Source organism: Megalopta genalis, chromosome 2 (genome assembly GCF_051020955.1).
Source record: "Megalopta genalis isolate 19385.01 chromosome 2, iyMegGena1_principal, whole genome shotgun sequence".
NCBI classification, from domain to species: Eukaryota; Metazoa; Arthropoda; class Insecta; order Hymenoptera; family Halictidae; genus Megalopta; species Megalopta genalis.
Genome location: NC_135014.1, coordinates 18,607,275 through 18,632,481, shown reverse-complemented (window position 1 = coordinate 18,632,481; position 25,207 = coordinate 18,607,275). Strand labels below are relative to the sequence as shown.

At 35.7% G+C, this 25,207-nt stretch overlaps 3 protein-coding genes across 9 annotated transcripts; all 3 read left to right on the top strand.

Moving 5' to 3' along the window:
• The first annotated feature begins 4,578 nt into the window (after positions 1-4,578).
• LOC143258797 (putative cytochrome P450 6a14) lies at positions 4,579-12,196 on the top strand. 3 transcript variants are annotated; one of them, XM_076518676.1, is made up of 6 exons: positions 4,579-4,757; positions 7,461-7,810; positions 8,814-9,339; positions 10,803-11,033; positions 11,329-11,580; positions 11,914-12,196. In XM_076518676.1, the coding sequence occupies exons 2-6, from the start codon at positions 7,475-7,477 to the stop codon at positions 12,078-12,080; spliced, it is 1,512 nt and encodes a 503-aa protein (XP_076374791.1). In that variant the 5' UTR covers positions 4,579-4,757; positions 7,461-7,474; the 3' UTR covers positions 12,081-12,196. The 3 variants fall into 3 exon arrangements, with proteins under 3 accessions (XP_076374791.1, XP_076374792.1, XP_076374793.1); XM_076518677.1 differs by lacking the exon at positions 4,579-4,757 and adding an exon at positions 6,447-6,773; XM_076518678.1 differs by lacking the exon at positions 4,579-4,757 and adding an exon at positions 6,901-7,035.
• A 25-nt stretch (positions 12,197-12,221) lies between these two features.
• LOC117220660 (putative cytochrome P450 6a14) lies at positions 12,222-18,176 on the top strand. Of its 3 annotated transcripts, none has more exons than XM_033470870.2 (6): positions 12,222-12,361; positions 15,116-15,465; positions 15,831-16,356; positions 16,758-16,988; positions 17,403-17,654; positions 17,949-18,176. In XM_033470870.2, the coding sequence occupies exons 2-6, from the start codon at positions 15,130-15,132 to the stop codon at positions 18,113-18,115; spliced, it is 1,512 nt and encodes a 503-aa protein (XP_033326761.2). In that variant the 5' UTR covers positions 12,222-12,361; positions 15,116-15,129; the 3' UTR covers positions 18,116-18,176. The 3 variants fall into 3 exon arrangements, with proteins under 3 accessions (XP_033326761.2, XP_033326759.2, XP_033326760.2); XM_033470868.2 differs by lacking the exon at positions 12,222-12,361 and adding an exon at positions 14,205-14,318; XM_033470869.2 differs by lacking the exon at positions 12,222-12,361 and adding an exon at positions 14,209-14,273.
• Positions 14,238-23,492, top strand: LOC143258798 (putative cytochrome P450 6a14). 3 transcript variants are annotated; one of them, XM_076518681.1, is made up of 6 exons: positions 14,238-14,318; positions 20,161-20,510; positions 20,876-21,401; positions 22,074-22,304; positions 22,719-22,970; positions 23,265-23,492. In XM_076518681.1, exons 2-6 carry the CDS (start codon positions 20,175-20,177, stop codon positions 23,429-23,431), a joined length of 1,512 nt encoding a protein of 503 aa, XP_076374796.1. In that variant the 5' UTR covers positions 14,238-14,318; positions 20,161-20,174; the 3' UTR covers positions 23,432-23,492. The 3 variants fall into 3 exon arrangements, with proteins under 3 accessions (XP_076374796.1, XP_076374797.1, XP_076374795.1); XM_076518682.1 differs by lacking the exon at positions 14,238-14,318 and adding an exon at positions 19,107-19,295; XM_076518680.1 differs by lacking the exon at positions 14,238-14,318 and adding an exon at positions 19,113-19,336.
• Positions 23,493-25,207: the final 1,715 nt, after the last annotated feature.

Here is a 25,207-nt window from a genome sequence, read left to right as displayed (position 1 = left end):
CCACGAGATGGGATTGGTGGAGGAGTCTCCGAGTGATGGATATTTTCGACCCCGAGGGAGTACGGCACCGGATCGAGATCGATAGGGGCCTGGGGACCACATCAAATGAACCACCCCTAGTTAACGCAGGGTGCGCGCGGGGTTAGCGTGTCGTGCCGAACCGAGCGTAATGGGAGTGGGAGACGCTTTGCTTTCTAGTAATCGAGCCTCGGAAAATCGAAGACATTGTTACGTAGGTCACGGCATAGCGTAGTCGCGAACAGTAGCACTGAGTAGCACACTTGACAAGGGTGTGCTGAGTCCAGGAGACCAAGAGCAGCTCCCATAGCTTCTTTATCTAGGGAAGAAGAATACCGGTCAGAGGTCGACAAATAATCGCGAGTCCAGGGGACAACGATTTTGGTGAGTTTCCTCGAGTTTTACTTCCTTAATTTCGGTGATTCGGTTAATTATTCTCGGCTAACGCGAATGTAGAGAGCGAGTCGCAATTGTGAAAACCGACACGAGTACATGAGTACACTTACGCCTGGGAGCGATTCGTTACCATCCCGCAGGTTGTAACATCAATTGGAACATCGGGGATCGATCTAGGGAATAATATTGTATCCTAACAGGGCCGAGCATCGTGCCCAGATCGATTTCGACTAGTAGAAAATCGCCGAAGAGGTAAGAGACGTGCAGGGAGATCGAATGACCGTCTACGAACCGACCAACTTGGAATCTCTCGTGTGCATCTTCCCATCGAATCTTGGACATCCCGATCTATTCAGGCAAAACGTCGGCCTTCTAAGGCATTGCGAATCTCTCGTTGAGGTAGGAATAATTTCGAGTGGTATCGACGACGACGCACAAAATCCACAAGACCCAAAATCGGACGATTCTTGTTTCGCGTAAAACAGGCTCGGGAAAAGTTCGGCGCAACAGTACATAAACTGACTCCCGTTAATATTCGAAGAAATTTTGAGACGCAATAACTTTCTTAGAACTGGACTAAACGACTTGAATTTGTTTTAGATGATAAAGGGCTAGTCTACTAAATTATCTCTAGAATGTTTTTTTTTATTTTCCTATTGTTTGGAATGAGATAAAAAAAAGAATGAAAACTCGTTTGTTAACTTTTTTATCTGAGCCTATAACGAAAATTTAAAAAGTGTGTTTTATAGACCTCGGTAACTTATATGCATGTTGAAAATTTCATCGAAATCGGTTGATCTTGGTATGAGTTGTCAATAATTAAAAATCCCAAAAATCGCAGTTTTGTCTCGATTTTTGACACTTTCGACGATAAGTGTGAGAAAACTGCAGTTTTTTAAATCTTTTAATGCTTCTAACTTGACTTTGCGTTAATGTATTTTGATGAAATTTTCAGCATGCATACAACATACCGAGATCTACAGAATGTACTGCTTAAATTTTCGTTATAGGCTCAGATAATAAAGTTAAAAGATGAGAGTTGTAAAGTGACTAAATAATATTATTTTTTAGCTTGATTCGAGTCTCAAGACTCGGGAAACGTCGTGAGAAATATTTATTTTTCATATTGTCGAGGAATTTCATATGTTGTGTAAATTTTACATGTTTGAGAAACAATATCTTTCTTGGGCCAACGTGCGCCGACATGCGAATGGGAAAAACAACAATAATTGTAGGTATGTAAGTCAACAAATGCAAGGTTCAAGAGTGTCGATCTGCGACCCTGGGTGTTATCTCATAAAATGTAGGTAATAACTTCGTCATCGCGAGGCTCAAGAAGCAGGGAACAGAGACTACCGACTATGCAGAAGAAATCCCGCTTGCAAGATCTCGAGAAATAACACGAATGAAGTGAAATGAACTCGATGTAATGAAATTTCTTTTTAGTTTTGTCGTTGAGGACCAAAAGCAAAAAACAAGTTACATTTTGATAAAGAAGTTGGAGCCCTACTGTTGTCAATTTTGATAATGACTTAAATTATTTAATTTTAAATTACATGAAAAATTATTATTTTTTTAAATTATATGTAGTTATCTTTTATTGAAAGAAATGATTATTTTTTATTCATTTGAATTTCAATTTAATTATCTTTTATTTGAAATTTATTTTATATTCCATTCACGTGTCAACATTATTATTTATTATTAACCGTTTGAGTATTAAGAAGCGCTATAGCGTTTCTGTTTATCAGTATCAATTTTAGATAAATTAAGGTAAAATTTTAGGAACAGGCTATTGTTTTTGATTCGTTAGAAGGAATACCGTGTCAATTGGAAAAATTATTGATCCTGCAACGTAAAGAGAATTTTCCGACGTGTTTTTCTTACTCATTCCTGAGAGTACGCCGGGCTGGCGCCGGCCGGCGAGTTCGCTCTGCATATCGTGAGTCAAGTACCTTCAAAGGTGTACGATGGCGAACCATGTAGAACCGGGGCACGTATGGACATCCCCGCCAGTAGATATCCATAAATTCGAGCAACGTTCGAGCAACCTAAATTCGATCTTGCGACGACCCCTATCTTAGCCGTGCGTCATCAACTCGCAATAGATCACAATTATATTGGGAGAAATTAAATATAGCACGCGTGTGCTCTCTTTTTGTCTGGAAGTGTATCACAATTTTATATCCTTTAACGAGTTAACAAATATCATGCTTGATGTAAAAATGTAAATATACAAATTAATTATATGCTTAAGAAGCAGGCAGATCTTCTCAGAAACATTATTAAGTGTTCGCAAACATTGATTGTTCTCATTAATATAAAGCTCAACATTGGCGGAAATGTACTAGGACATTTATCTTATCAGTGATGGATATAAAAGACTAACAAATATAAAAGATTAGCTTCGGAAAATTCGTAGTTTCCAAGATATTCACGAAAAAATTTTAACACTGAGTATCGGGACATGTGGTGCTGTGTCAGATTTATTTTTGACTCGCACCGATATTTCACTGATGCAGAAGCGTTCAAGGTCCTTCGACGTTTCCGTACGTGTTGTGACGTTTTCTTCAACGTTTCCGTCCGCCGCTCTGGGACACATGTATAGGAATGCACGTGATTACGTGAAGATCATGGCGAGGAGCCTATGCCATTGTGTGCGTGTCAATGCTGTACATTAAAAGCAGTGTATACAGCTTTGCTGCACATTGAATGACGCCTATCCAGATATTACTAGTCCCGTGTTATCTCTATCGCGAGACATCGCATGTTATCTCACGGTTTCAATATATAGGGTGTAATTTTTTAATTTTGCCAGTAAGTGCAATTGGTCTAGGTTAGGTCTGGGTTAGTTTATTTTTCGAGCGAGCAAAGCGAGCGATCTATTGTAACGATTCTCACATTTGATACCGCCGAAGGTTATCGACCGGTACCATACTCCACGTGTGATAATTGATGAACATAAACATTGCTGTTGGCTTCGTATTTCATCGCTACGTCTTTAATTTTAGGTAATTATTGTTTTATTGAATTATTTCGTGATATATAAATATGAATAAAAATAATAAATAATTTAAATTTATTATTATATTATATTTATTATTTATTTGTTTATTGTTATATGTTAGTTATTAATTATTTCATTCAAAATTTTACAGTTAGTCTCAAACCGGCTTGAAAGGTGATGCAATTAGTAACTTACATATCACATTTTTCGAATAAGTAAAGGGTATTTAGACAAAATATTCATTGATTTTGGCAAGTCGTCTATCCTATTATAGATCTGCAATAAAGAAATTTGCTTCCTCAATATTAGAACACAGGAACTTTTTTCCTGCTTTGAATCACTGTGCGCCGCCATAGACGCGTAGGTATACGCATTATTAATTGCAGTAGTAGCTCTTAGGATTCTCATTAATATCTTGAAAACTACTAAACTAACTACTAACTAACTACTAGATGCCCGAAGCTAATATTTTTAATCAATGACAGGTCTCTTTCGAAAGTTTACTCCAGACATTTTTTATAAAGAAAAAATATTCTCTTTGTTGAGAATATCGAGATATACAACATACTTAACACCGAGGCGGCCAAAATGATAGGTTTTACAGTTTTTGTTTTACAGTTACTAAAATTATAAACACTCTTCCATAGAAAGATATATATATTATTAAAAATAACCTTGACATAACACTCTTCCATAGAAAATAATTTATGAAGCAATACGCAATTTTTAGAACTTGGTTGGTGTAGCTTTAAACTTCACGAAAATTAGAAACTTGGACCATGTTGTAAATAATTATCAAAATTCTTTTGTAAACACGTTTTCAAAAGTATATAGTATAAGAAAATGCAATTAAAAAAGTCGATTTTTTTCAAATTTCTACATCAGAAATCCCTTCAAATGCGTAGAAACAAGCGAACATTGTTTAGAACGTTTAATCATATTAAGTTTGACAAAAGTTATTTGAGCAAAAAAAGTTAATAGGATATTCTTATTTGGTTAAGAAGTGTGTTACTTCATCTAATTGAAAAGAAAAAATGAAGTCGAGAGCTGCTACAGTTTCGTGCTGGAAATTGTACCATTTTATTTGGATCACCTTGTATATTTGCTCGCAAGGTACAACCTACGCAAAAAAAATTGGATGATGAAACGAAGAGTAAGATGTCAGTTGTTATCTACGTGTTGTGCGTAGCAGTCGGTGTACGGGTTCTCTCCGCGTAAAGTAACTTATTAATTACAATAGTTGACTAGGAATTTGGTGTATACGATGGTTCATATTCGAAATTGTGCACACAGGTGAAGGATCGCAGGAGTCTGAAACTGGGATTATTTCAATCAGGTATTTTTTGTCAGGTCCTTGTTAATTTTTAGATCTACGGATACGTATACATATAAGTACATAATGAACATGTAGTGATTTTATAAAAATAGTTTTCTTACTATATATGTGTATGCATATATAAAATTATATTTGCCCATCTTTAGAGAAAAGGTTGCTTAGGATAAATTGATATACATACAGTTTTATATTGATATCGGAGAACCATTTATTTTGAAAGTAGTGTAAATTCATTTTGGCAAATTCATGTTTTACTTCCAGTTTATTAAAAATATAGATAAATTGTAAATGCGACTATGATGTCTATGACTTTCAATAATGCCAATGTTTAAAATAAAGAATACAAATATCTCCTACCTACAACTTATCGATACTTTTCTTATCTTAATACTCAGTACATATGATTTTCGTGTGATTTATAAGTGAATTTACATAATTTTCGAAATAAGCGGTCCAATATAAAAGTGTTGCATTTTAATCTTCCTTGAAAGTCGGTTCGAATAAACCAATAAATATACAGGGTGATCCACTTAAATATCTCTTCAAATAGTAATGTTACAACAAATTTTCTTATATGAAATTTGTCTGGTATCAAGAGACGAATACGATACACACAGTGTTTTTCAAGGTCATTGTTTTCGGAGTTTTCAAGGCCATCGATGTTAATTTGTATATAAATGCATATTTTTTATTGCCTCGTATAGCTGACGATAAAACACATCCAGACATATTAAAATTGAGAAATTGATGTTTTGCAAAGAATTGCCATTTGAGGCTTGGTGAAAAATGAGTGGAGATGCTTTCGAAATGGTTATTTATTCATTCTTTCTATAAGGAAAGGGGACAGCATAGGGCGTTATCTGTTTTCAGAAAAAAAAAAGTGTTTAGAAAAATTCAAAAACGTATGAGAGAATTCTATGTAATCACGTCTATGTAAACACGTCTATGTAAATGAAATTATGCGAACTGCTACATCAACAAAGAGTTGCTCTAGTGAGAACTCAACTTAACACCTTTATCCTTCATAGCAACAGAGAAATATAAATGTTCTGTTTATTTTTTGTTTTCTTTTTCAATCCGTAACTTAATCCTTTCGAAGGTAGTACTGTCGTTATCTAATATCATTATGTGTCTCGTTAATATAAAATTGTTCAGCACGAAAGTATAATCAGGGACAATCGTAACATTAGCAGGCAAGGTCGAGGGTAATATTACATACGTGATTTATAGACACTTAATGAAACTTGAGACACTTCTACACAATATTGATGAATCAATTCGGAAGTATTCTTGCTACAAAAAGCTTCTTTGTACATCTTCACTTCGAAAACAATTTAAATAGAGTTAGAAAGAAAAAAGGTCGGTTATCCGCAGTGACATTTATAGAGAAACCTTCAGAGCAGAATAGAGGGAAACGTGAACAAAGGAAGTGAATAAAAAGGTTCGCAAAACAAACTTTTAAGAAAAAATTGCGAAAAAGAGACCAAGAAAAACAATGAAAAATATAGTGATGAACAAGATAAGGAATATGGAGAGAGGGAGTGAGGCAGAGTAGGAGAGAAGAAGAGATGGGAATGAAGGAGTGGGAGAGATAGGGAAAAAGAAAGAGAGAAGAAGAAATAGCCCAATACTAAATTTAAAAAAATGTTAAGGTCAATATCTACAATTTTGGGCCCATGTTCCAATGATCTTTGGATCATGACTCATGACAAAGATCTTTAAATCTGTTATCAAGGTTTACTTTTCCAAGTGGATTGTCACGTCTCGTGGTTTTGGCAGTCCTATCCGTCGAAGCCAAGATTTGTGCCACAATCAATAATCATATCCTAAATATTAGTATAAGATATGAAAAAAAAAATAAAACAGCGCAACTGACCGAGATCAACTTGATATTAACAATGAAATAGGAATATCCATCCTTGGACGAACAACGTAAGAGAAAAACTGGCACGCGAATTGATACGTGATATCAGAAAGCAATAGGAGCTGACGCGACGCAATAACGCTGAACTACCTGTAAGATCGCCAGACTATAGGCCGAAGCCTACTAATGCGACGTGCAGAGTAGGGAAAAGAAATGTAACTATGGTTTCGTATGAGTCTAACTTACGCGGAGCGCAGCGAAACCAACGGTATTTGCTACTCGTCGCTGCTCAGCTCTGCGCGTCGTGCTAGTGGGCTTCGACCTTAAGGGTTTAGGATAGTTCGCGATTTTATGGATTCAGTAGGTTGCTACATACAATGCTTTCTTGTCTCAGTACTTGAATTTTGAATACGGGTAATGTGTGGTTGTTTTTGTTAGATTTAATCAAAAAATGTTATTAATAAAAACAGGGAAAAATGTAACCAGTAGAAATAGGGTTATACAAAAGGACAGACAAAAAGGATCCCAAGTAATGCAGAAATGAACTTTAAGCTATACAATTTTCTATTCGATATACTTTTATTAAGCAATCATGTGGTTATTCGTAGACTTGTTCAAAAATATTTTTAATTTTTCATACATATTAAATTGTTAAAAATTTTGAAGTTTTTAATTTGTCCAGGGCGGACAAATTAGTACATTTAGTCAAAATTATGTAATAAATATGCAGACTATATGCCAAGATATGCAAAGTGTATGCAAGATGAGCACACTGACGAGCAGCACTGATATGGTAATCAACACGTTAATAATCGATTCGAACTTTTATCTTGTTTCAGATAATTGAACCACGATGGTGGACTATTTCCAAATATTATGTGGCGTCGTGGTGTTGCTGCTAGCACTTTATTATTATTTCACTTCACCCTACAACCATTGGAAAAAGCTTGGCATTGCCGGACCACGGCCATCGCTGTTATTCGGAAATCTTAGATCGCAAGCGTTGGCACAAACGTCCATGAGCGATACCATAAAGAAAATGTACGACAAATACAAAAACGAACCAGTGTTCGGAATCTACGGAGGCAGATCACCAATATTGGTTGTTAATGATCTCGATTTGGTCAAAGACGTCCTCATCGCGGACTTCTCGTTGTTCGCAGCTCGTGGATTACCCTTGTATCGTAAGGTATTTATGAGTAAATTCCATCGAGCGACGTTACGATCAATTATATGAAAGCTGATCAATCTGAAAAACAGGAAACTTTTTTTGACAAATAATTTTCGAATTTATTCTTTTTATTTAACCTTTTTAAGAATACTGGTACGTCAGAATGAAACATTTGATTGAATGTGAAACTGCTATAGTAAATTTGTTGCTGCGTATAAGATATATAAATATGTTCCAGTGATATACGTTTTTATCGGACAACGTAATAATATACAAATGATGGTACTTGTAATCTGAATTTAATTAAAGCTTTTGCAAACATCTCGAAAACTAAAGACGAGCGATGTTAATGTCAGTGTTTACGAACACTTCAGATTAGGTTTCTGTTAAATGTGCAGAAGTCGTTGTAATTTATATTTATTATTATGATGGTGAAATTATAATAGAAAATATTATGTATTAGGAAATATTTTTGCCATTATTTGGAATAGTACTTTTATACGGTTGTCAAGATCATACCGGCGGCGAAATAAAAATTCGGCTATATAACCGATATAATATTCTTTTCGTATATGTATAGATTCGCATGTGAACGGTGCTAAACACCTCACACTAGTAACATTCATGTCATGCAGGAAATATACAGTGACTCCCATTAATATTCGTTCCCCTTTTAAAACGCAATAATTTTTTTAAGACTGAACTAAACGATTTCAATTTTTTTTAGATGATAGAGGAACTAATGTACTAGACAATGATTAAACCTGGTTTGTTTTTTGTGTTCCAACTTTGTTATTACTTGCAGTGACAAAACAAAATAAAAAAACTCCCCTTTTTAATTTTTTTATCTGAGCCTATAAGAAAGCCGCAAATATGTAATTTGTTAACAATTTCGAAAATGCAAGGCTCGAATAATCGAAGATCATAAACAGTTTTTTCTGTTTATTATATACAACAATTACTACTGTTTTAAAAATTATTTATAGGATTGAAAATTAAATCGAGAATAACGTATTCGCAGGTGGATCGTTTGCAAGAGCATCTCTTCCATTTGGAGCCTGAAATATGGCGTCCACTGAGAGCAAGACTCTCGCCAGTGTTTACGTCTGGTAAACTTAAAGAAATGTTTCCTATGATGCTACAATGTGGAGAACACTTGGAGAAATACTTGGACACCGTGACAGAAAAGGGAGGGCCTGTGGATTGCCGAGAAATAGCAGCGAAATTTACAACTGATGTGATCGGTACCTGTGCCTTTGGAATCGACATGAACGCCATCGTGGACGAGGATAGCGAATTTCGTCAAATGGGCAGAGAAATGTTCGCTCCGTCTTTGAAACATGTTATCAGAGATACGACGAAGCTATTCTTCCCGGCGATATACGTACGACTAGGTCATTTAGTGCAGCCGACAAAGGTCACTGATTTCTTTACGAAGGTGGTTATGGACACAATGAGTTACAGAGAAAAAAATAATGTGGTCAGACCCGACTTCATTAATATGCTTCTAGAGCTGAAGAGGAATCCGAGTCAGTTGGAAAACATTGGTGAGTTGTTTTATATCTAAGTTGTTGTATTATCTACTAGTTGTCTAAATCGATGTGCTAGTTATTGTGCACTTTAACTAACCTCTCGCAAGTTTCATTGAATAAAGCATTTTCTTTCATTTCTTTCGTATTTCTCTAAGAATTTCGATTGTATTTTAACGTTTCTCCAGTTACTGAACATTTTTGTTTTCATATAAAACTATTATAACGAATTTGAGGTATTAATCGAAATAAAAAATAAGTGCATGAGTTAGCTGCTGTGCCATAATCATGCTGACATAATGAGTTACTAACCCTTATCTACTGTGCTTCAAATACTGTCAACTATACCCAATACAGTAAATTCTCCCTAATTGACGCTCAGATTGCACACAAAAATGGACAATTTGGGAGGAGGAGATACGATTATTTGAGCCTTGCACCTCGTTTTTAGAATTGTTGACAATTGAAAAGTATAAAAATGAGTCGTGTGGCTCGAATAATCGTATCTCCTCTTCTCAAATTGTCCATTTTTGTGTACAATCTGAATGTCAATTAGAGACAATTTACTGTACTTTGGTGCAAATGCAGTAACAATTGTTGTTGTACTATGTGTTTAATATGTAGATATATATGGTGTCTCAAAATTTTGCACATGCGGAAAATGTGGGGTTCCTGAGGTCATTTGAAGTAACTTTTTTCTTGGCGAGAATGTAATCTGCAACGAAAAACAGTGACCAACGAGAGGTGAGCTGGGCAGCTGCAAGATGGTCGAGCGAGCGGGGACGGCTTCGATAGCGAGGAGCGACGGAAGGAGGAGACTACACTCAGACTTCGGGCCGCGTTGAAAGTAATAAACAAATCACAGAGCGTATATTTTCAGAATTTTTTTACTACGTGACAGCGATTAAGAAAAACGCTGTTCACTCTTATTTTAATATATTTGAACAATATTTAATCATTTTTAGGATCCGAAATAATAAGCAGTTTAATCCTGGTAGCCATTTTAAATTTTATGTACAGTGTATAGTGGATTAACAACAACTAACCTCGTCAATGTCCGCAAACGATCTTTTCCTTACATAATTTCGTATCCGAACAGAATTCAACGTATGATAAAACGTAGATAAAGCTGCCGATAGTATTTGCGATAAAGACAAAGTTATTTCAAATGGGCTCAGGAATCTCTCATTGCAAGCAATTGAAACGATATATAATATATAAGTCGATAACCTTGAGATCTCGAATAATGTGACCTTAAAAAGGAATTATTTCCACCACACTCTAGCATTTTTGCGTATCATTAACGAAATAGATTTGTCGTTCGACATATTAATTTGTAACACGATTAATATGAAACTCTGTATATTGAGTTTCATTTGGGCAAGTATACATATTTATAACATTCGATAATTTTGGTCACCATCTTTTGCCTGCTACCATATATAATAACTGACTAATTCATTGATTGTGTCACATTACAGAGTTGACGGACTCGTTGCTGACTTCGCAGGCATTCGTCTTCTTCTTAGCAGGATTTGAAACATCATCGTCAACGATAGCACATGCACTTTACGAATTAGCATTGCACCCAGACATGCAGGACAAATTACGTAAGGAAATTCGAGAAACCTTAGACGAGAACGCGAGAGAAGGTAAAAGTTTAACATACGAACAAGTCAAAGAATTGAAGTATCTGGATGCAGTGTTTCAAGGCAAGTATTTTCCTCACTATAAAGTAGTTGTATAATAATTTTTCACAGAACACGATATAATCCATTATACATATATTATGTATAATCCAATTAATATAATCCATAATAATTAATATAATCCATTATTACATAGCCGTAAACGCCATATTTACCACCTATTTATTCTTAAATTAAATTTCAACCTAATTAGCAATTAGGAGTTTAGTTTTCGCACTCGTGTTCATTTATAACTGGATTTATGAAAGATATCATCGGAGCTCCAGTCATTTTTAATAAATTATATTTTTTTATACAGAGACGCTAAGGAAATATCCGATATTGCCATTAATAGTGAGAGAGGTTAATACAAACTACACTTTTAAGGGCACGAAAATCACAATTCCTAAAGGCACAAAGATATGGATACCAGTATATGGAATCCATAGGGATCCTGATATTTACACAGAACCTGAGGTATTCGATCCTGAGCGGTTTACTAATAATGGTATTTCAACCAGGCATCCTATGAGCTTCTTGGCTTTTGGTGACGGACCCAGAAATTGTATAGGTAAGACTATAGTGACAATCAGTGGTACAGAGTTATGCTATGGGTGTACACAAATGTCCTTTGCGATATGTTCTGTTTGATTCAGTATTGTCAAACCTTCTTGAAAACTGTTATAGTATTCGAAAGAGATCATAATCCGATGACACAATGTCCCAAGAATGTGGTGAATGTAATTCAGTTTTTAAGTTTATTTCGAAAGATGCAAGTGTTGAAAAAAAACGTTGTATACTTTAAAATATTTTATTCAATTAAATTAGTTAGGCGATTCGGTTTATTACACTTTATTTACTCCGAGTGAAAACACAGTGCAATAATTTTGTGATATACTTTCAGGAGCTCGTTTTGCAATTTACCAGAGCAAAGTTGGTCTTATTTCCATTCTCCGTAATAACAAGGTCGAAGTCTGCGAGAAGACGACGATTCCGTACAAGTCTGACGCCCGAGCGTTTTTGCTGACACTTAAGGGAGGAGTAATGTTAAAAATGTCAAAAGCAGAATAATTCTTTCTTTATGTTTGTAAACATGTTGTCCAAAACAATTGATTAATTCATATCTATTATCTTATGTACATAAAATAAGTGTCCCTGTCACATTAAAGCGCAATGTTGAAAACAAAGACCATGTTTTCTTTTAGAGAAACTTAACAATTCCAAATATTAATTCAGAAATATGATAAGCTTTTTGAGGTATGGTAAGTGCCATTAATCGATGGCATCGACTTCGCACGGCTTGTTTGGCGATTGTTTGGAGCGGAGAAAGAAAGAAGGAGGTATCGAAAATGGTAATTTTTCTTAACTTGACGTTCCATTTTAATGATCTGAAGATTAACAAAAATTAACTCGAACAAAAAAGCAAAACATAGAGATTTCGGTAGAACAAAACGTCCTCTTCCGAATGATTTAAAACATTATAAAAACATTTAATGACACGCGGAATGTTAAAATTTTTAAAAACGTCGCCGACCCAACATAAATCTGAACTATGATCAGATAAGTTTTTGGTAGGGGAATTGCATGGGCCAGTAGATGTTTATCTCATCATCGGGGCGCCACTATAAGGGTAGGAGTGATGCGGATTCTATATCTCGGTCCCAGTGCGTCGCACTGTGTAGGCGGGGGCTTATAAACTTGTAATGATGTACGTACTCAGTTGAACTGCTCGAAAGAGAATCAGACTCAATCTCGCTAGAGTTCCTTCGTCAGTAGCTGACTTGAAACTAAGCCCGATTCTTAGTCGCATTTGGGCCCTTTATATATCCAAAATTTTATGTACACGGTTCCAGGAAGTTCGCCATCGTACCTCTTCGAAGGTACTTTACTCACGATATACACAGCGAAACCCGCCGGCTGGCGCCAGCTTGACGTACGCCTTCAGAAAACACACACGATATACATACGTTACACATACTTACAAATAGTTCTTTATCTAACACAAAAACTGATCACGGTTCTGATTCTGCAGACATTTCTAAAAACGAAACTATCGAGAAAATGTGTCGAAGTGGTATTGAGGTCAAGGAAATATTTGTCGACAACGCGATCACGGCGCTACGTTTTGTCGCCGCGTAGTCTGCTGGTCGCTGGTCTTGATTTATCAGTACCGCAGCTATACGTAATATACGCCGATAGACGCATTCATTGGGGCAACCATCCTGTTTGAATAACTCCCTTTTCGTTAAAGCTGAACCTAACATTTTTTCTAACATTCTTCTCTTCGGAATATACAAAGGGCCAGTATGGCGTTTCTAACGTTTATATTTTCCATGCAAAACTTCGATTTTACTAAAAATCCATCGTTCTTTTCAAAAATCTTCGAAAACTGAAACTACTACAGTAATTCGGTTTCAGATTCGTGTTTGGAAAGTGATGCTCTAGAAGAATCATCCAGTGGTTATTCGAAGAGAAAATGCGTATTGGACAGTGTTATCTAACTTAAAAATATTTTCCAGGGTGCATTTAGTCGCTGATTGACATTTCGTATTTTTTCTTATTAATTTTACAAGTAAAACAATTAAATAACCTTCCAAAATTAATAACATTCTAGAAACCTGAGAAAATAGGTACATACTCATTGTTTCTAAAAAGTTAATCAATATATAATTATCCGACGAAGTATTGCTCGAAATTCATTAGAGTACGAATATAACATCTCCCCTGCTCACCGTTTAATTCGATAACCAAAAGATGGGCCTCTACCCACAAACTAATCGACGTGAAGACGAAGCGGAATCACCCGTTCACTCCACGTAATTCCTACCACTTTTCAAATTCACGCCCTGGACAGAAGCCGTAATTCTCCTTGCGCCTCGCGTTGTTTCCTTTGGCGGAACAGGAGACCAGTTTGTGGGTAGAGGGCGCATCTTTTGGTTATTGAATAGTAGGCATATCAATTTAATTAATCTTCATAATTCCATGTTTACGAAATATCTGGCAAAGATCGCCGTATCAACGCGTTGCTTACTCATTTTTAGAAATTATCATTCCTCCCTTCGTAGTACTTAAATCGTTCATGCTGCTCACGATGACTTTACAATATGTTACCACCACCCCGGTTCAAGCGTCTACATCAGAATGATAGTGCATGATATAAGACAAATTCTTATCGTTCCGTGAAGTCTCTCTATATATTAACGAATCCGTTTCATTGTAACAAGTGTTGTGTCAGTAAGCGGATACAGAGTAGTACGTCTTACGGTCAGTGACACAAATGATTCTATGTATATCAAAACATCTCTTTCGGTTAGTATAAATATTTGTGAAAATAAATTTAGAAAACATTAATTGCTTTGTTAATACTCTATTTGTAGACACCAATTTTAGGAAATTTCTCGTGGTGGCAACAACCTCGAAAATCAATAATTATCACAAATATATTGAATGTACATTTATGGACAAAATGACAGGACGTTTGATATTTTTAACGGTTTCGTACAATATAAACATGTATGCGTATATTTTAGACACTCTACAATATCAAAATGAAAATATCAAAACAAAATATCATTTTGTCCGGCTGTGTTCTTTCAATATTTGTGAGCAAATTTAATTACAGTGACAACAAACTGTCTTGATTAAATCAATTTGAATGACAATTTAAGAATAATCAATATGATTACGGTATTTCAAATCATTCTTATATTTTACGTTGTTTAAATATTATTCTCTTACAATGAACAAAAATAATTTATGAAGAACACACACACACACACACACACATTTTATAACTATTATTGCTTCACTCTGCTAGTTTATTGTGTAGATATATCTTTAAAGGTGAATGTAAGTAATCTCAAGTTTGTATCTCATGCACATGGAGAAAAATGTATTGATTTTCATCGGACAAAATAATAGGACATTACTATGAAAATACAATTAATCAAAAAAATATTTTATTCGTCGGTATGTTAATATTTAATGAGACCATATTTTTGTGAGACAGTATCTAATAAACGTTTGCTAATTGATTTGAACAATTTTTTAATACATTTTTGCTTTAAGAAATTACAGTTTTTAATCTAATTTTTGTCTTGTTTCAGATAATTGAACCGTGATGATGGACTATTTCCAAATATTATGCAGCGCCCTGGCGTTGCTGCTAGCAGTTTACTACTATCTCACTTCACCCTACAAGTACTGGAAAAAACTTGGCATTGCCGGACCACGGCCCTCTCTGATGTTCGGAAATCTTAAATCGCCTACGTTGGCACAAACGTCCATGAGTGATACCGTAAAGAAAATGTACGACGAATACAAGACCGAGCGAGTGTTCGGAATCTACGGAGGCAGTACACCAATTTTGGTTATTAATGATCTCGATTTGGTCAAAGATGTCCTCATTAGAGACTTCTCCATGTTTCCATCTCGTGGATTACAAGTCTTTCCTAAGGTATTCATGACATTCCAATCAATTGTGTATGAAAGCTAATCAATCTGGGAAAGAGAAAACTCCTTTTTAACAATTAATTTTCAAATTCAATTGTTTTATTTAACCTTTTTAAGAGTATTGAGTACGTCGGAATGAAAAATCTGATTGAATGTGAAACTGCTATAGTAAATTTGTTACAACGTATGTGATGTATAAAAATATCTTCCAGTGATATCATACATAAACACTTCTAAATCCCTCATATAAAATATATAATATAATATAAAAATATAATATGTATACTATAACATAAAAATATAATATATAATATAATATATATTTATAAATTATATTTATAAATTAAATCGAGAATAACGTATTCGCAGGTGGATCGTTTGCAAGAGCATCTCTTCCAGTTGGAGCCTGAAATATGGCGTCCATTAAGAGCAAGACTTTCGCCAGTGTTTACGTCTGGTAAACTTAAAGACATGTTCCCGCTGGTAGTAGAATGTGGAGAACATTTGGAGAAATACTTGGACACAGTGACAAAAAAGGGAGAGCCTGTGGAATGCCGAGAAATAGCAGCGAAATTTACAACTGATGTGATCGGTACCTGTGCCTTTGGAATCGACACGAACGCCATCGCGGACGAGGATAGCGAATTCCGCCGAATGGGCAGAGAACTGTTCGCTCCGTCTTTGAAAGGCACTATTAGAGAAGCGACGAGGCTATTTTTCCCGGCGGTATACGCACGACTAGGCCATTTAGTGCAGCCGAGAAAGGCTACTGATTTCTTTACGAACGTAGTTATGGGCACAATGAATTACAGAGAAGAAAATGATGTGGTTAGACCTGACTTCATCAATATGCTTCTGGAGCTGAAAAGGAATCCGAGTCAGTTGGAAAACATTGGTTAGTTGTTTTACTTGTAGTAAAAAATTCCGGAAGTTTTACATGTGCAAACGTGTTCATGTTTTCGGCGCGGCCCGAAGCATTGCAGGGAATTAAAATAATTTTGGGATACCCTGTATGTACATATAAGGTTACGTGAAAATCAAGGTATTACAGGTCATTGAAATACGTCGATAACGTTGAGATCTTGAATAATATGACCTTCAAAAAGAATTATTTCCACCGCAATCTAGCATTTAATTCGACATATTGATTTGTAACAGTTAGTAAGAAACTCTGCGTATTTTGAGTTCCATTTGGATAAATATACATATTTATAACATTCGATAATTTTGGCCACAATCTTTCGACTGCTACCATATATATTAACTGACTAATTCATTTATTGTGTCACATTACAGAGTTGACGGATTCGTTGCTGACTTCGCAGGCATTCGTCTTCTTCATAGCAGGATTTGATACGTCATCATTAACAATTGCACATGCACTTTACGAACTAGCATTACAGCCAGACGTACAGGACAAATTACGTAAGGAAATTCGAGAAAATTTAGAAGAAAACGCAAGAGAAGGTAAAAGTTTAACATACGAACAAGTCAAAGAATTGAAATATCTGGATGCAGTGTTTCGAGGCAAGTATTTTTCTTACTATAAAGTAGTTGTATACTAATTTATCACAGAACGCGATATAATCCTTTCCGCAAAGGTGCAACAGAATTATCAACAGACCTTCTTTTCAATGTATATAATCAACATTGTTAAGAAGTATGGAAATATGATCAGGCTTCTGAATTAAAAGATTCCGTTCATGCTTCTTACCAAAACTCATGTCATTTTGATATTTTTGCACACACTTATATATACAAACACGAACACGAAGTAATTTAGAATGATAACCTTTATCATCTACTTATTCTTAAATTAAATTTAAACGAAATTAGCAATTAGGCTTTTAGTTTTCGCACTCGCGTTCATTTATAATTGGATTTATGAAAGATATCATCGGAGCTTCAGTCATTTTTAATAAATTATATTCTTCTATACAGAGACGTTAAGGAAACATCCGATAGTGCCAATGCTACTGAGACAAGTTAATACAAACTACACTTTTAAGGACACGAAAATCACAATTCCTAAAGGCACAAAGATATGGATACCAGTATATGGAATCCACCACGATCCCGATATTTACACAAAACCTGAGGTATTTGATCCCGAACGGTTTACCAATGACGGTATTTTAACCAGGCATCCTATGAGCTATTTAGCTTTTGGGGACGGACCCAGAAATTGTATAGGTAAGTCTAGTGACAATCAATGGTACAAGGTTGTAATATGTATGGAGTGTTTTTGAAAACTGTTATAGTATTAGAAAAAGATCATAATCCGACGACACAATGTCTCTGGAGAATATGGCGAACGTAATTCAATTTTTATGTTTATTTCGAAAGATACAAGTATTGACAAAGAAATGTTATATATTTTAAATATATAATTTTATTTTCAATTCAATTAGCTCAGCGATACGGTTTATTACACGTTATTTACTCGGAGTGAAAATACAGTGCAATCATTTTGTATTATACTTTCAGGTGCCCGTTTTGCAAGTTACCAGAGCAAGGTTGGTCTGATTTCCATTCTCCGTAATCACAAGGTCGAAGTCTGCGAGAAGACGACGATTCCATTCAAGTGTGACAACCGATCATTGTTGCTGGCACTCAAGGGAGGAGTAATGTTAAAAATGTCAAGAGCTGAATAATTTTTTATTTCTATTTATAATAACAAGGAATAATAATAAAGAAACAATTGATTAATTCATATTTATTATCTTATATACATAAAGTTAATGTACCTATTACATTAAAGGGTAATGTTGGCAACAAGATCCGTTAGATAGTTGGTCCTTGGAGAATATCGACATAATTATGAGGAAGCTGCACGATTGTATCGCGATAGATTTCTAGGTTGTCGGCATTCTAATGATATGGTGATTCGAAATTCGAGCTCGTCGGGGATATTTACATCCACGTCAACATAAGAAGTTTCAGAGATTATTACACTCAGAGCAGTGACTATCAATCCTCATATCACTACCCGATGGATAGATATATTACAATAGCATCCAGAATACTTAGCTGGTATTGCTTCCATACCTACCATCTGTCAAAGCCTCGTGCTGCGGGCTCTCGAACTTCGCGCCGTCACCTCTCACTGGTCAGTGTTTTCCGTTTATAACTCGTAAACAAAGCCGCAGATTGCATTTTCGCAAAGGAAAAAGTTACTTCAAAAGACCTCAGCTACCCCTCATTTTCGGCTGTTAAAATAATTGTGGAACACCCTGTATAATTATCTGACAAAGTATTGCTCGAAATTCATTAGAGTACGAATATAATATCTCCCCTGCTCACCGTATAATTCAATAACCAAGAGATGGGCCTCTACGCACAAACTAATCGACGTGAAGACGAAGCGGAATCACCCGTTCACTCACGTAATTCCTACCACTTTTCAAATTCACGCCCTGGACAGAAGCCGTAATTCTCCTCGCGCCTCGCGTTGTTTCCTTTGGCGGAACAGGAGACCAGTTTGTGGGTAGAGGGCGCATCTTTTGGTTATTGAATAGTAGGCATATCAATCTAATTAATCTTCATAATTCCATGTTTACGAAATATCTGGCAAAGATCGCCGTATCAATGCGTTGCTTACTCATTTTTAGAAATTATCATTCCTCCCTTCGTACTACTTAAATCGTTCATGCTGCTCACGATGACTTTACAATATGTTACCACCACCCCGGTTCAAGCGTCTACATCAGAATGATAGAGCATGATATAAGACAAATTCTTATCGTTCCGTGAAGTCTCTCGATATATTAACGAAGCTGCTTCATTGTAACAAGCGTTGTGTCAGTAAGGGGATACAGGGCAGTACGTCTCACGGTCAGTGACAAAGCTGATTCTATATCAAAACATTTCTTTCGGTTAGTATAAATATTTGTGAAAGTAAATTTAGAGAACATGAATTGCTTTGTTAACACTCTATTCGTAGACAGCAATTTTAGGAAATTTCTCGTGGTGGCAATAATGTACATTTATTGCGTGTGAAAAGTACACTTATGGACAAAATCACAGGACGTTTGATATTTGTAACGTTTTCGTACAATATAAAGATATATGTGTATATTTTAGACACTCTCTCTCTCTCTCTCTCTCTCTCTCTCTCTCTCTCTGCAATATCAACTTAGAAACATCAGACGTCCTATCATTTTGTTCGGCAGTGTACTTTCAATATTTGTGAGCAAATTTAATTACAGTCTTCCAAAGCAATCTTATATTACGTTTAAATATTACTCTTTTACAATGAGCAAAAATAATTTATGAAATTTATTCTCGTTCGATGACTGCGTGACGAACTGTCACTTTTTAAAAACAAAATTTAAAAATCTATCCGACTCGTTTTTTGCACAACTGTTTCGATAATTGTATTGTAGTTTGGATCCACCACTCGTTAAATCAACAGCACCTGCACTTAATAAAATTATAAATTTTCGCATTAAATTTCATACCTTAACTTTGGAAATTATACATTTCGTTAAAGTTGTTGATAATATCATAAACCACAGCTCATTACCATAATACGACGATACAAGATCTTTTAATTCGTTTGCTTCAAATTTTTAACTGTAAACATATAAGTTCTGTTCTTATGTTTTGAAATAAGTTATCCAATTCGGTGTAACTTTCATCAGCACTGATGTGACAATCTACACGTTAATAATCGATTCTAATTTTTGTCTTGTTTCAGATAATTGAATCACGATGGTGGACTATTTCCAAATATTATGCGGCGCCTTGGCGTTGCTGCTAGCAGTTTACTACTATCTCACTTCGCCCTACAAGTATTGGAAAAAACTTGGCATTGCCGGACCACAGCCCTCTCTGATATTCGGAAATCTTAAATCGTCTATGTTGGAACAATCGTCTATGAGTGATACCATAAAGAAAATGTACGACGAATACAAGAACGAGCCAGTGTTCGGAATCTACGGAGGCAGATCACCAATATTGGTTGTTAATGATCTCGAGCTGGTCAAAGATGTCCTCATTGGAGACTTCTCCATGTTCGCATCTCGTGGATTACAACTCTTTCCTAAGGTATTCATGACATTCCAATCAATTGTATGAAAGCTAATCAATCTGGAATAGAGGAAACTCCTCTTTAACAATTAATTTTCAAATTCAATTGTTTCATTTAACCTTTTTAAGAGTATTGAGTACGTCGGAATGTAAAATCTGATTGAATGTGAAATTGCTATAGTAAATTTGTTACAACGTATGTGATGTATAAAAATATCTTCCACAGTGATATCATACATAAACACTTCTAAATCCCTCATATAAAATATATAATATAATATAAAAATATAATATGTATACTATAACATAAAAATATAATATATAATATAATATATATTTATAAATTATATTTATAAATTAAATCGAGAATAACGTATTCGCAGGTGGATCGTTTGCAAGAGCATCTCTTTCAGTTGGAGCCTGAAATATGGCGTCCATTAAGAGCAAGACTTTCGCCAGTGTTTACGTCTGGTAAACTTAAAGACATGTTCCCGCTGGTAGTAGAATGTGGAGAACATTTGGAGAAATACTTGGACACAGTGACAAAAAAGGGAGAGCCTGTGGAATGCCGAGAAATAGCAGCGAAATTTACAACTGATGTGATCGGTACCTGTGCCTTTGGAATCGACATGAACGCCATCGCAGACGAGGATAGCGAATTTCGCAGGATGGGCAGAGAACTGTTCGCTCCATCTTTGAAACAGGCTATTAGAAATATGACGAGGCTTTTCTTTCCGGCGATATACGCAAGAGTGGGTTATTTTGTGCAGCCGACAAAGATCACTAATTTTTTTACGAAGGTGGTTATGGACACAATGAATTACAGAGAAGTAAATAATGTGGTCAGGCCCGACTTCATCAATATGCTTCTGGAGCTGAAGAGGAATCCGCGTCAGTTGGAAAACGTTGGTTAGTTGTTTTACTCAGTACTTGCAGTAGTTTGCAAATCTTTCATTTCATTCTGTCCGCAAGCAGTATCGTACGTGCTTTGACGGGGTTACTTTTTGTTAATCTTCACTTTGTTAATCTTCACGCCGCATAAAAATTTCATATGATATTTACACATTGGGTTTGTTACACATGAGTAAATTAAAACGGCTGCCACAGTTATAGTACTTATTATTTCGGGTCCAAAAAAGACTAAATATTCTTCAGACATTCCAAAATAAGAGTCGACATCATTGTTGTTTAAATTATCACTGAAATGTAGTAAAAAATTGCGGAAGTTTTACATGTGCAAACGTGTTCATGTTTTGAACGCGGCCCGAAGCATTGCAGGGAATTAAAATAATTTTGGGACACCCTGTATGTACATATAAGGTTACGTGAAAATCACGGTATTACAGGTCATTGAAAAACGTCGATAACGTTGAGATCTTGAATAATATGACCATCAAAAAGAATTATTTCCACCGCAAGCTAGCATTTAATTCGACATATTGATTTGTAACAGTTAGTAAGAAACTATTCCATTTGGACAAGTATACATATTTATAACATTCGATATAATTTCGGTCACAATCTTTTGTCTGCTACCATATATAAGTAACTGACTAATTGATTGATTGTGTCTCATTACAGAGTTGACGGACTCGTTTCTGACTTCGCAGGCATTCGTCTTCTTCGTAGCAGGATTTGAAACGTCATCATCAACGATAGGGCATGCACTTTACGAACTAGCATTACAGCCAGACGTACAGGACAAATTACGTAAGGAAATTCGAGAAAATTTAGAAGAAAACGCAAGAGAAGGTAAAAGTTTAACATACGAACAAGTCAAAGAATTTAAGTATCTGGATGCAGTGTTTCGAGGCAAGTATTTTTCTCACTATAAAGTAGTTGTATACTAATTTATCACAGAACGCGATATAATCCTTTCCGCAAAGGTGCAACAGAATTATCAACAGACCTTCTTCACAATGTATATAATCAACATTGTTAAGAAGTATGGAAATATGATCAGGCTTCTGAATTAAAAGATTCCGTTCATGTATCTTACCAAAACTCATGTCATTCTGATATTTTTGCACACACTTATATATACAAACACGAACACGAAGTAATTTAGAATGATAACCTTTATTATCTACTTATTCTTAAATTAAGTTTAAACGAAATTAGCAATTAGGCTTTTAGTTTTCGCACTCGCGTTCATTTATAATTGGATTTATGAAAGATATCATCGGAGCTTCAGTCATTTTTAATAAATTATATTCTTCTACATAGAGACGTTAAGGAAACATCCGATAGTGCCAATGCTACTGAGACAGGTTAATACAAACTACACTTTTAAGGACACGAAAATCACAATTCCTAAAGGCACAAAGATATGGATACCAGTATATGGAATCCACCACGATCCCGATATTTACACAAAACCTGAGGTATTTGATCCGGAACGGTTTACCAATGACGGTATTTTAACCAGGCATCCTACGAGCTATTTAGCTTTTGGGGACGGACCCAGAAATTGTATAGGTAAGTCTAGTGACAATCAATGGTACAAGGTTGTAATATGTATAGAGTGTTTTTGAAAACTGTTATAGTATTAGAAAAAGATCATAATCCGACGACACAATGTCTCTGGAGAATATGGCGAACGTAATTCAATTTTTATGTTTATTTCGAAAGATACAAGTATTGACAAAGGAATGTTATATATTTTAAATATATAATTTTATTTTCAATTCAATTAGTTCAGCGATACGGTTTATTACACGTTATTTACTCGGAGTGAAAATACAGTGCAATCATTTTGTATTATACTTTCAGGTGCCCGTTTTGCAAGTTACCAGAGCAAGGTTGGTCTGATTTCCATTCTCCGTAATCACAAGGTCGAAGTCTGCGAGAAGACGACGATTCCATTCAATTGTGACAACCAAAAATTCTTCCTGGCACTTAAGGGAGGAGTAATGTTAAAAATGTCAAGAGCTGAATAATTTTTTATTTCTATTTATAATAACAAGGAATAATAATAAAGAAACAATTGATTAATTCATATTTATTATCTTATATACATAAAGTTAATGTACCTATTACATTAAAGGGTAATGTTGGCAACAAGATCCGTTAGATAGTTGGTCCTTGGAGAATATCGACATAATTATGAGGAAGCTGCACGATTGTATCGCGATAGATTTCTAGGTTGTCGGCATTCTAATGATATGGTGATTCGAAATTCGAGCTCGTCGAGGATATTTACATCCACGTCAACATAAGAAGTTTCAGAGATTATTACACTCAGAGCAGTGACTATCAATCCTCATATCACTACCCGATAGATAGAAAATTATTACAATGTACCACAAATTACAATAGCATCCAGAATACTTAGCTGGTATTGCTTCCATACCTATAATATTTTTTTGCATCAAGCTTTAACTGATGTCGATTATGCTGCCACACTGCGAATGATAGTTTGTGAATGGTCTCAACGGAAAATATTACATGACCCTTTCCTTTTTCTTTCTTTCTCGAAGGTCAGGCCAAGGTTATGTCAAGGTCATGTCAAGGTTATGCCAAGGTTATGTCAAGGTCATGTCCAGGTCATACCAAGGTCACGCCAAGGTCATGTCCAGGTCATACCAAGGTCACGCCAAGGTCGTGTCAAGGTCATACCAAGGTCATGTTTAAAAATTTCATATGTTGACCTTGACATAACCTTGACATAACCCTGGCATGACCTTGGTATGACCTTGGCACGACCTTGGTATGACCTTGGTATGACCTTGGCATGAGCTTGGTATGACCTTGGAATGACCTTGACACGGCCTTGACATGACCTTGACATAACCTTGACACGCAATTATTTAAATTAAAATATCATTTACGTACTTTGTTAATCTTCACTCTACACCTTGCTTAAAAATTTCATATGTTACACACAAGGTGTCATGCACACTAGAAAATTTAACCGGCCATCACGGTTAAATTACTTACTATTTCGGATCCGAAAAATTAGTAAATATTCTTCAGACGTTCTAAAGTAAAAGTGAACAGCGTTTTTCGTGATTTGTTCAATACTTCGAACGCGGCTCGAGTCCGTCCCGACCATCTGTCAAAGCCTCGTGCTGCGGGCTCTCGAACTTCGCGCCGTCACCTCTCATTGGTCAGTGTTTTCCGTTTATAACTCGTAAACAAAGTCGCAGATTGCATTTTCGCAAAGGAAAAAGTTACTTCAAAAGACCTCAGCTACCCCTCATTTTCGGCTGTTAAAATAATTGTGGAACACCCTGTATAATTATCTGACAAAGTATTGCTCGAAATTCATTAGAGTACGAATATAACATCTCTCCTGCTCACCGTTTAATTCGATAACCAAAAGATGGGCCTCTACCCACAAACTAATCGACGTGAAGGCGAAGCGGAATCACCCGTTCACTCCACGTAATTCCTACCACTTTTCAAATTCACGCCCTGGACAGAAGCCGTAATTCTCCTCGCGCCTCGCGTTGTTTCCTTTGGCGGAACAGGAGACCAGTTTGTGGGTAGAGGGCGCATCTTTTGGTTATTGAATAGTAGGCATATCAATCTAATTAATCTTCATAATTCCATGTTTACGAAATATCTGGCAAAGATCGCCGTATCAACGCGTTGCTTACTCATTTTTAGAAATTATCATTCCTCCCTTCGTAGAACTTAAATCGTTCATGCTGCTCACGATGACTTTACAATATATTACCACCACCCCGGTTCAAGCGTCTACATCAGAATGA

Excerpts from the sequence above, each read along its gene's own strand:
- LOC117220660 (XM_033470870.2), top strand. The coding sequence starts at position 15,130 with ATGATGGACTATTTCCAAATATTATGCAGCGCCCTGGCGTTGCTGCTA. Across the intron at positions 15,466-15,830 it reads GATTACAAGTCTTTCCTAAG|GTGGATCGTTTGCAAGAGCA; the intron begins GTATTCATGACA and ends ACGTATTCGCAG. Across the intron at positions 17,655-17,948 it reads CGGACCCAGAAATTGTATAG|GTGCCCGTTTTGCAAGTTAC; the intron begins GTAAGTCTAGTG and ends TTATACTTTCAG.
- LOC143258797 (XM_076518676.1), top strand. The coding sequence starts at position 7,475 with ATGGTGGACTATTTCCAAATATTATGTGGCGTCGTGGTGTTGCTGCTA. Across the intron at positions 7,811-8,813 it reads GATTACCCTTGTATCGTAAG|GTGGATCGTTTGCAAGAGCA; the intron begins GTATTTATGAGT and ends ACGTATTCGCAG. Across the intron at positions 11,581-11,913 it reads CGGACCCAGAAATTGTATAG|GAGCTCGTTTTGCAATTTAC; the intron begins GTAAGACTATAG and ends ATATACTTTCAG.
- LOC143258798 (XM_076518681.1), top strand. The coding sequence starts at position 20,175 with ATGGTGGACTATTTCCAAATATTATGCGGCGCCTTGGCGTTGCTGCTA. Across the intron at positions 22,305-22,718 it reads TCTGGATGCAGTGTTTCGAG|AGACGTTAAGGAAACATCCG; the intron begins GCAAGTATTTTT and ends TCTTCTACATAG. Across the intron at positions 22,971-23,264 it reads CGGACCCAGAAATTGTATAG|GTGCCCGTTTTGCAAGTTAC; the intron begins GTAAGTCTAGTG and ends TTATACTTTCAG.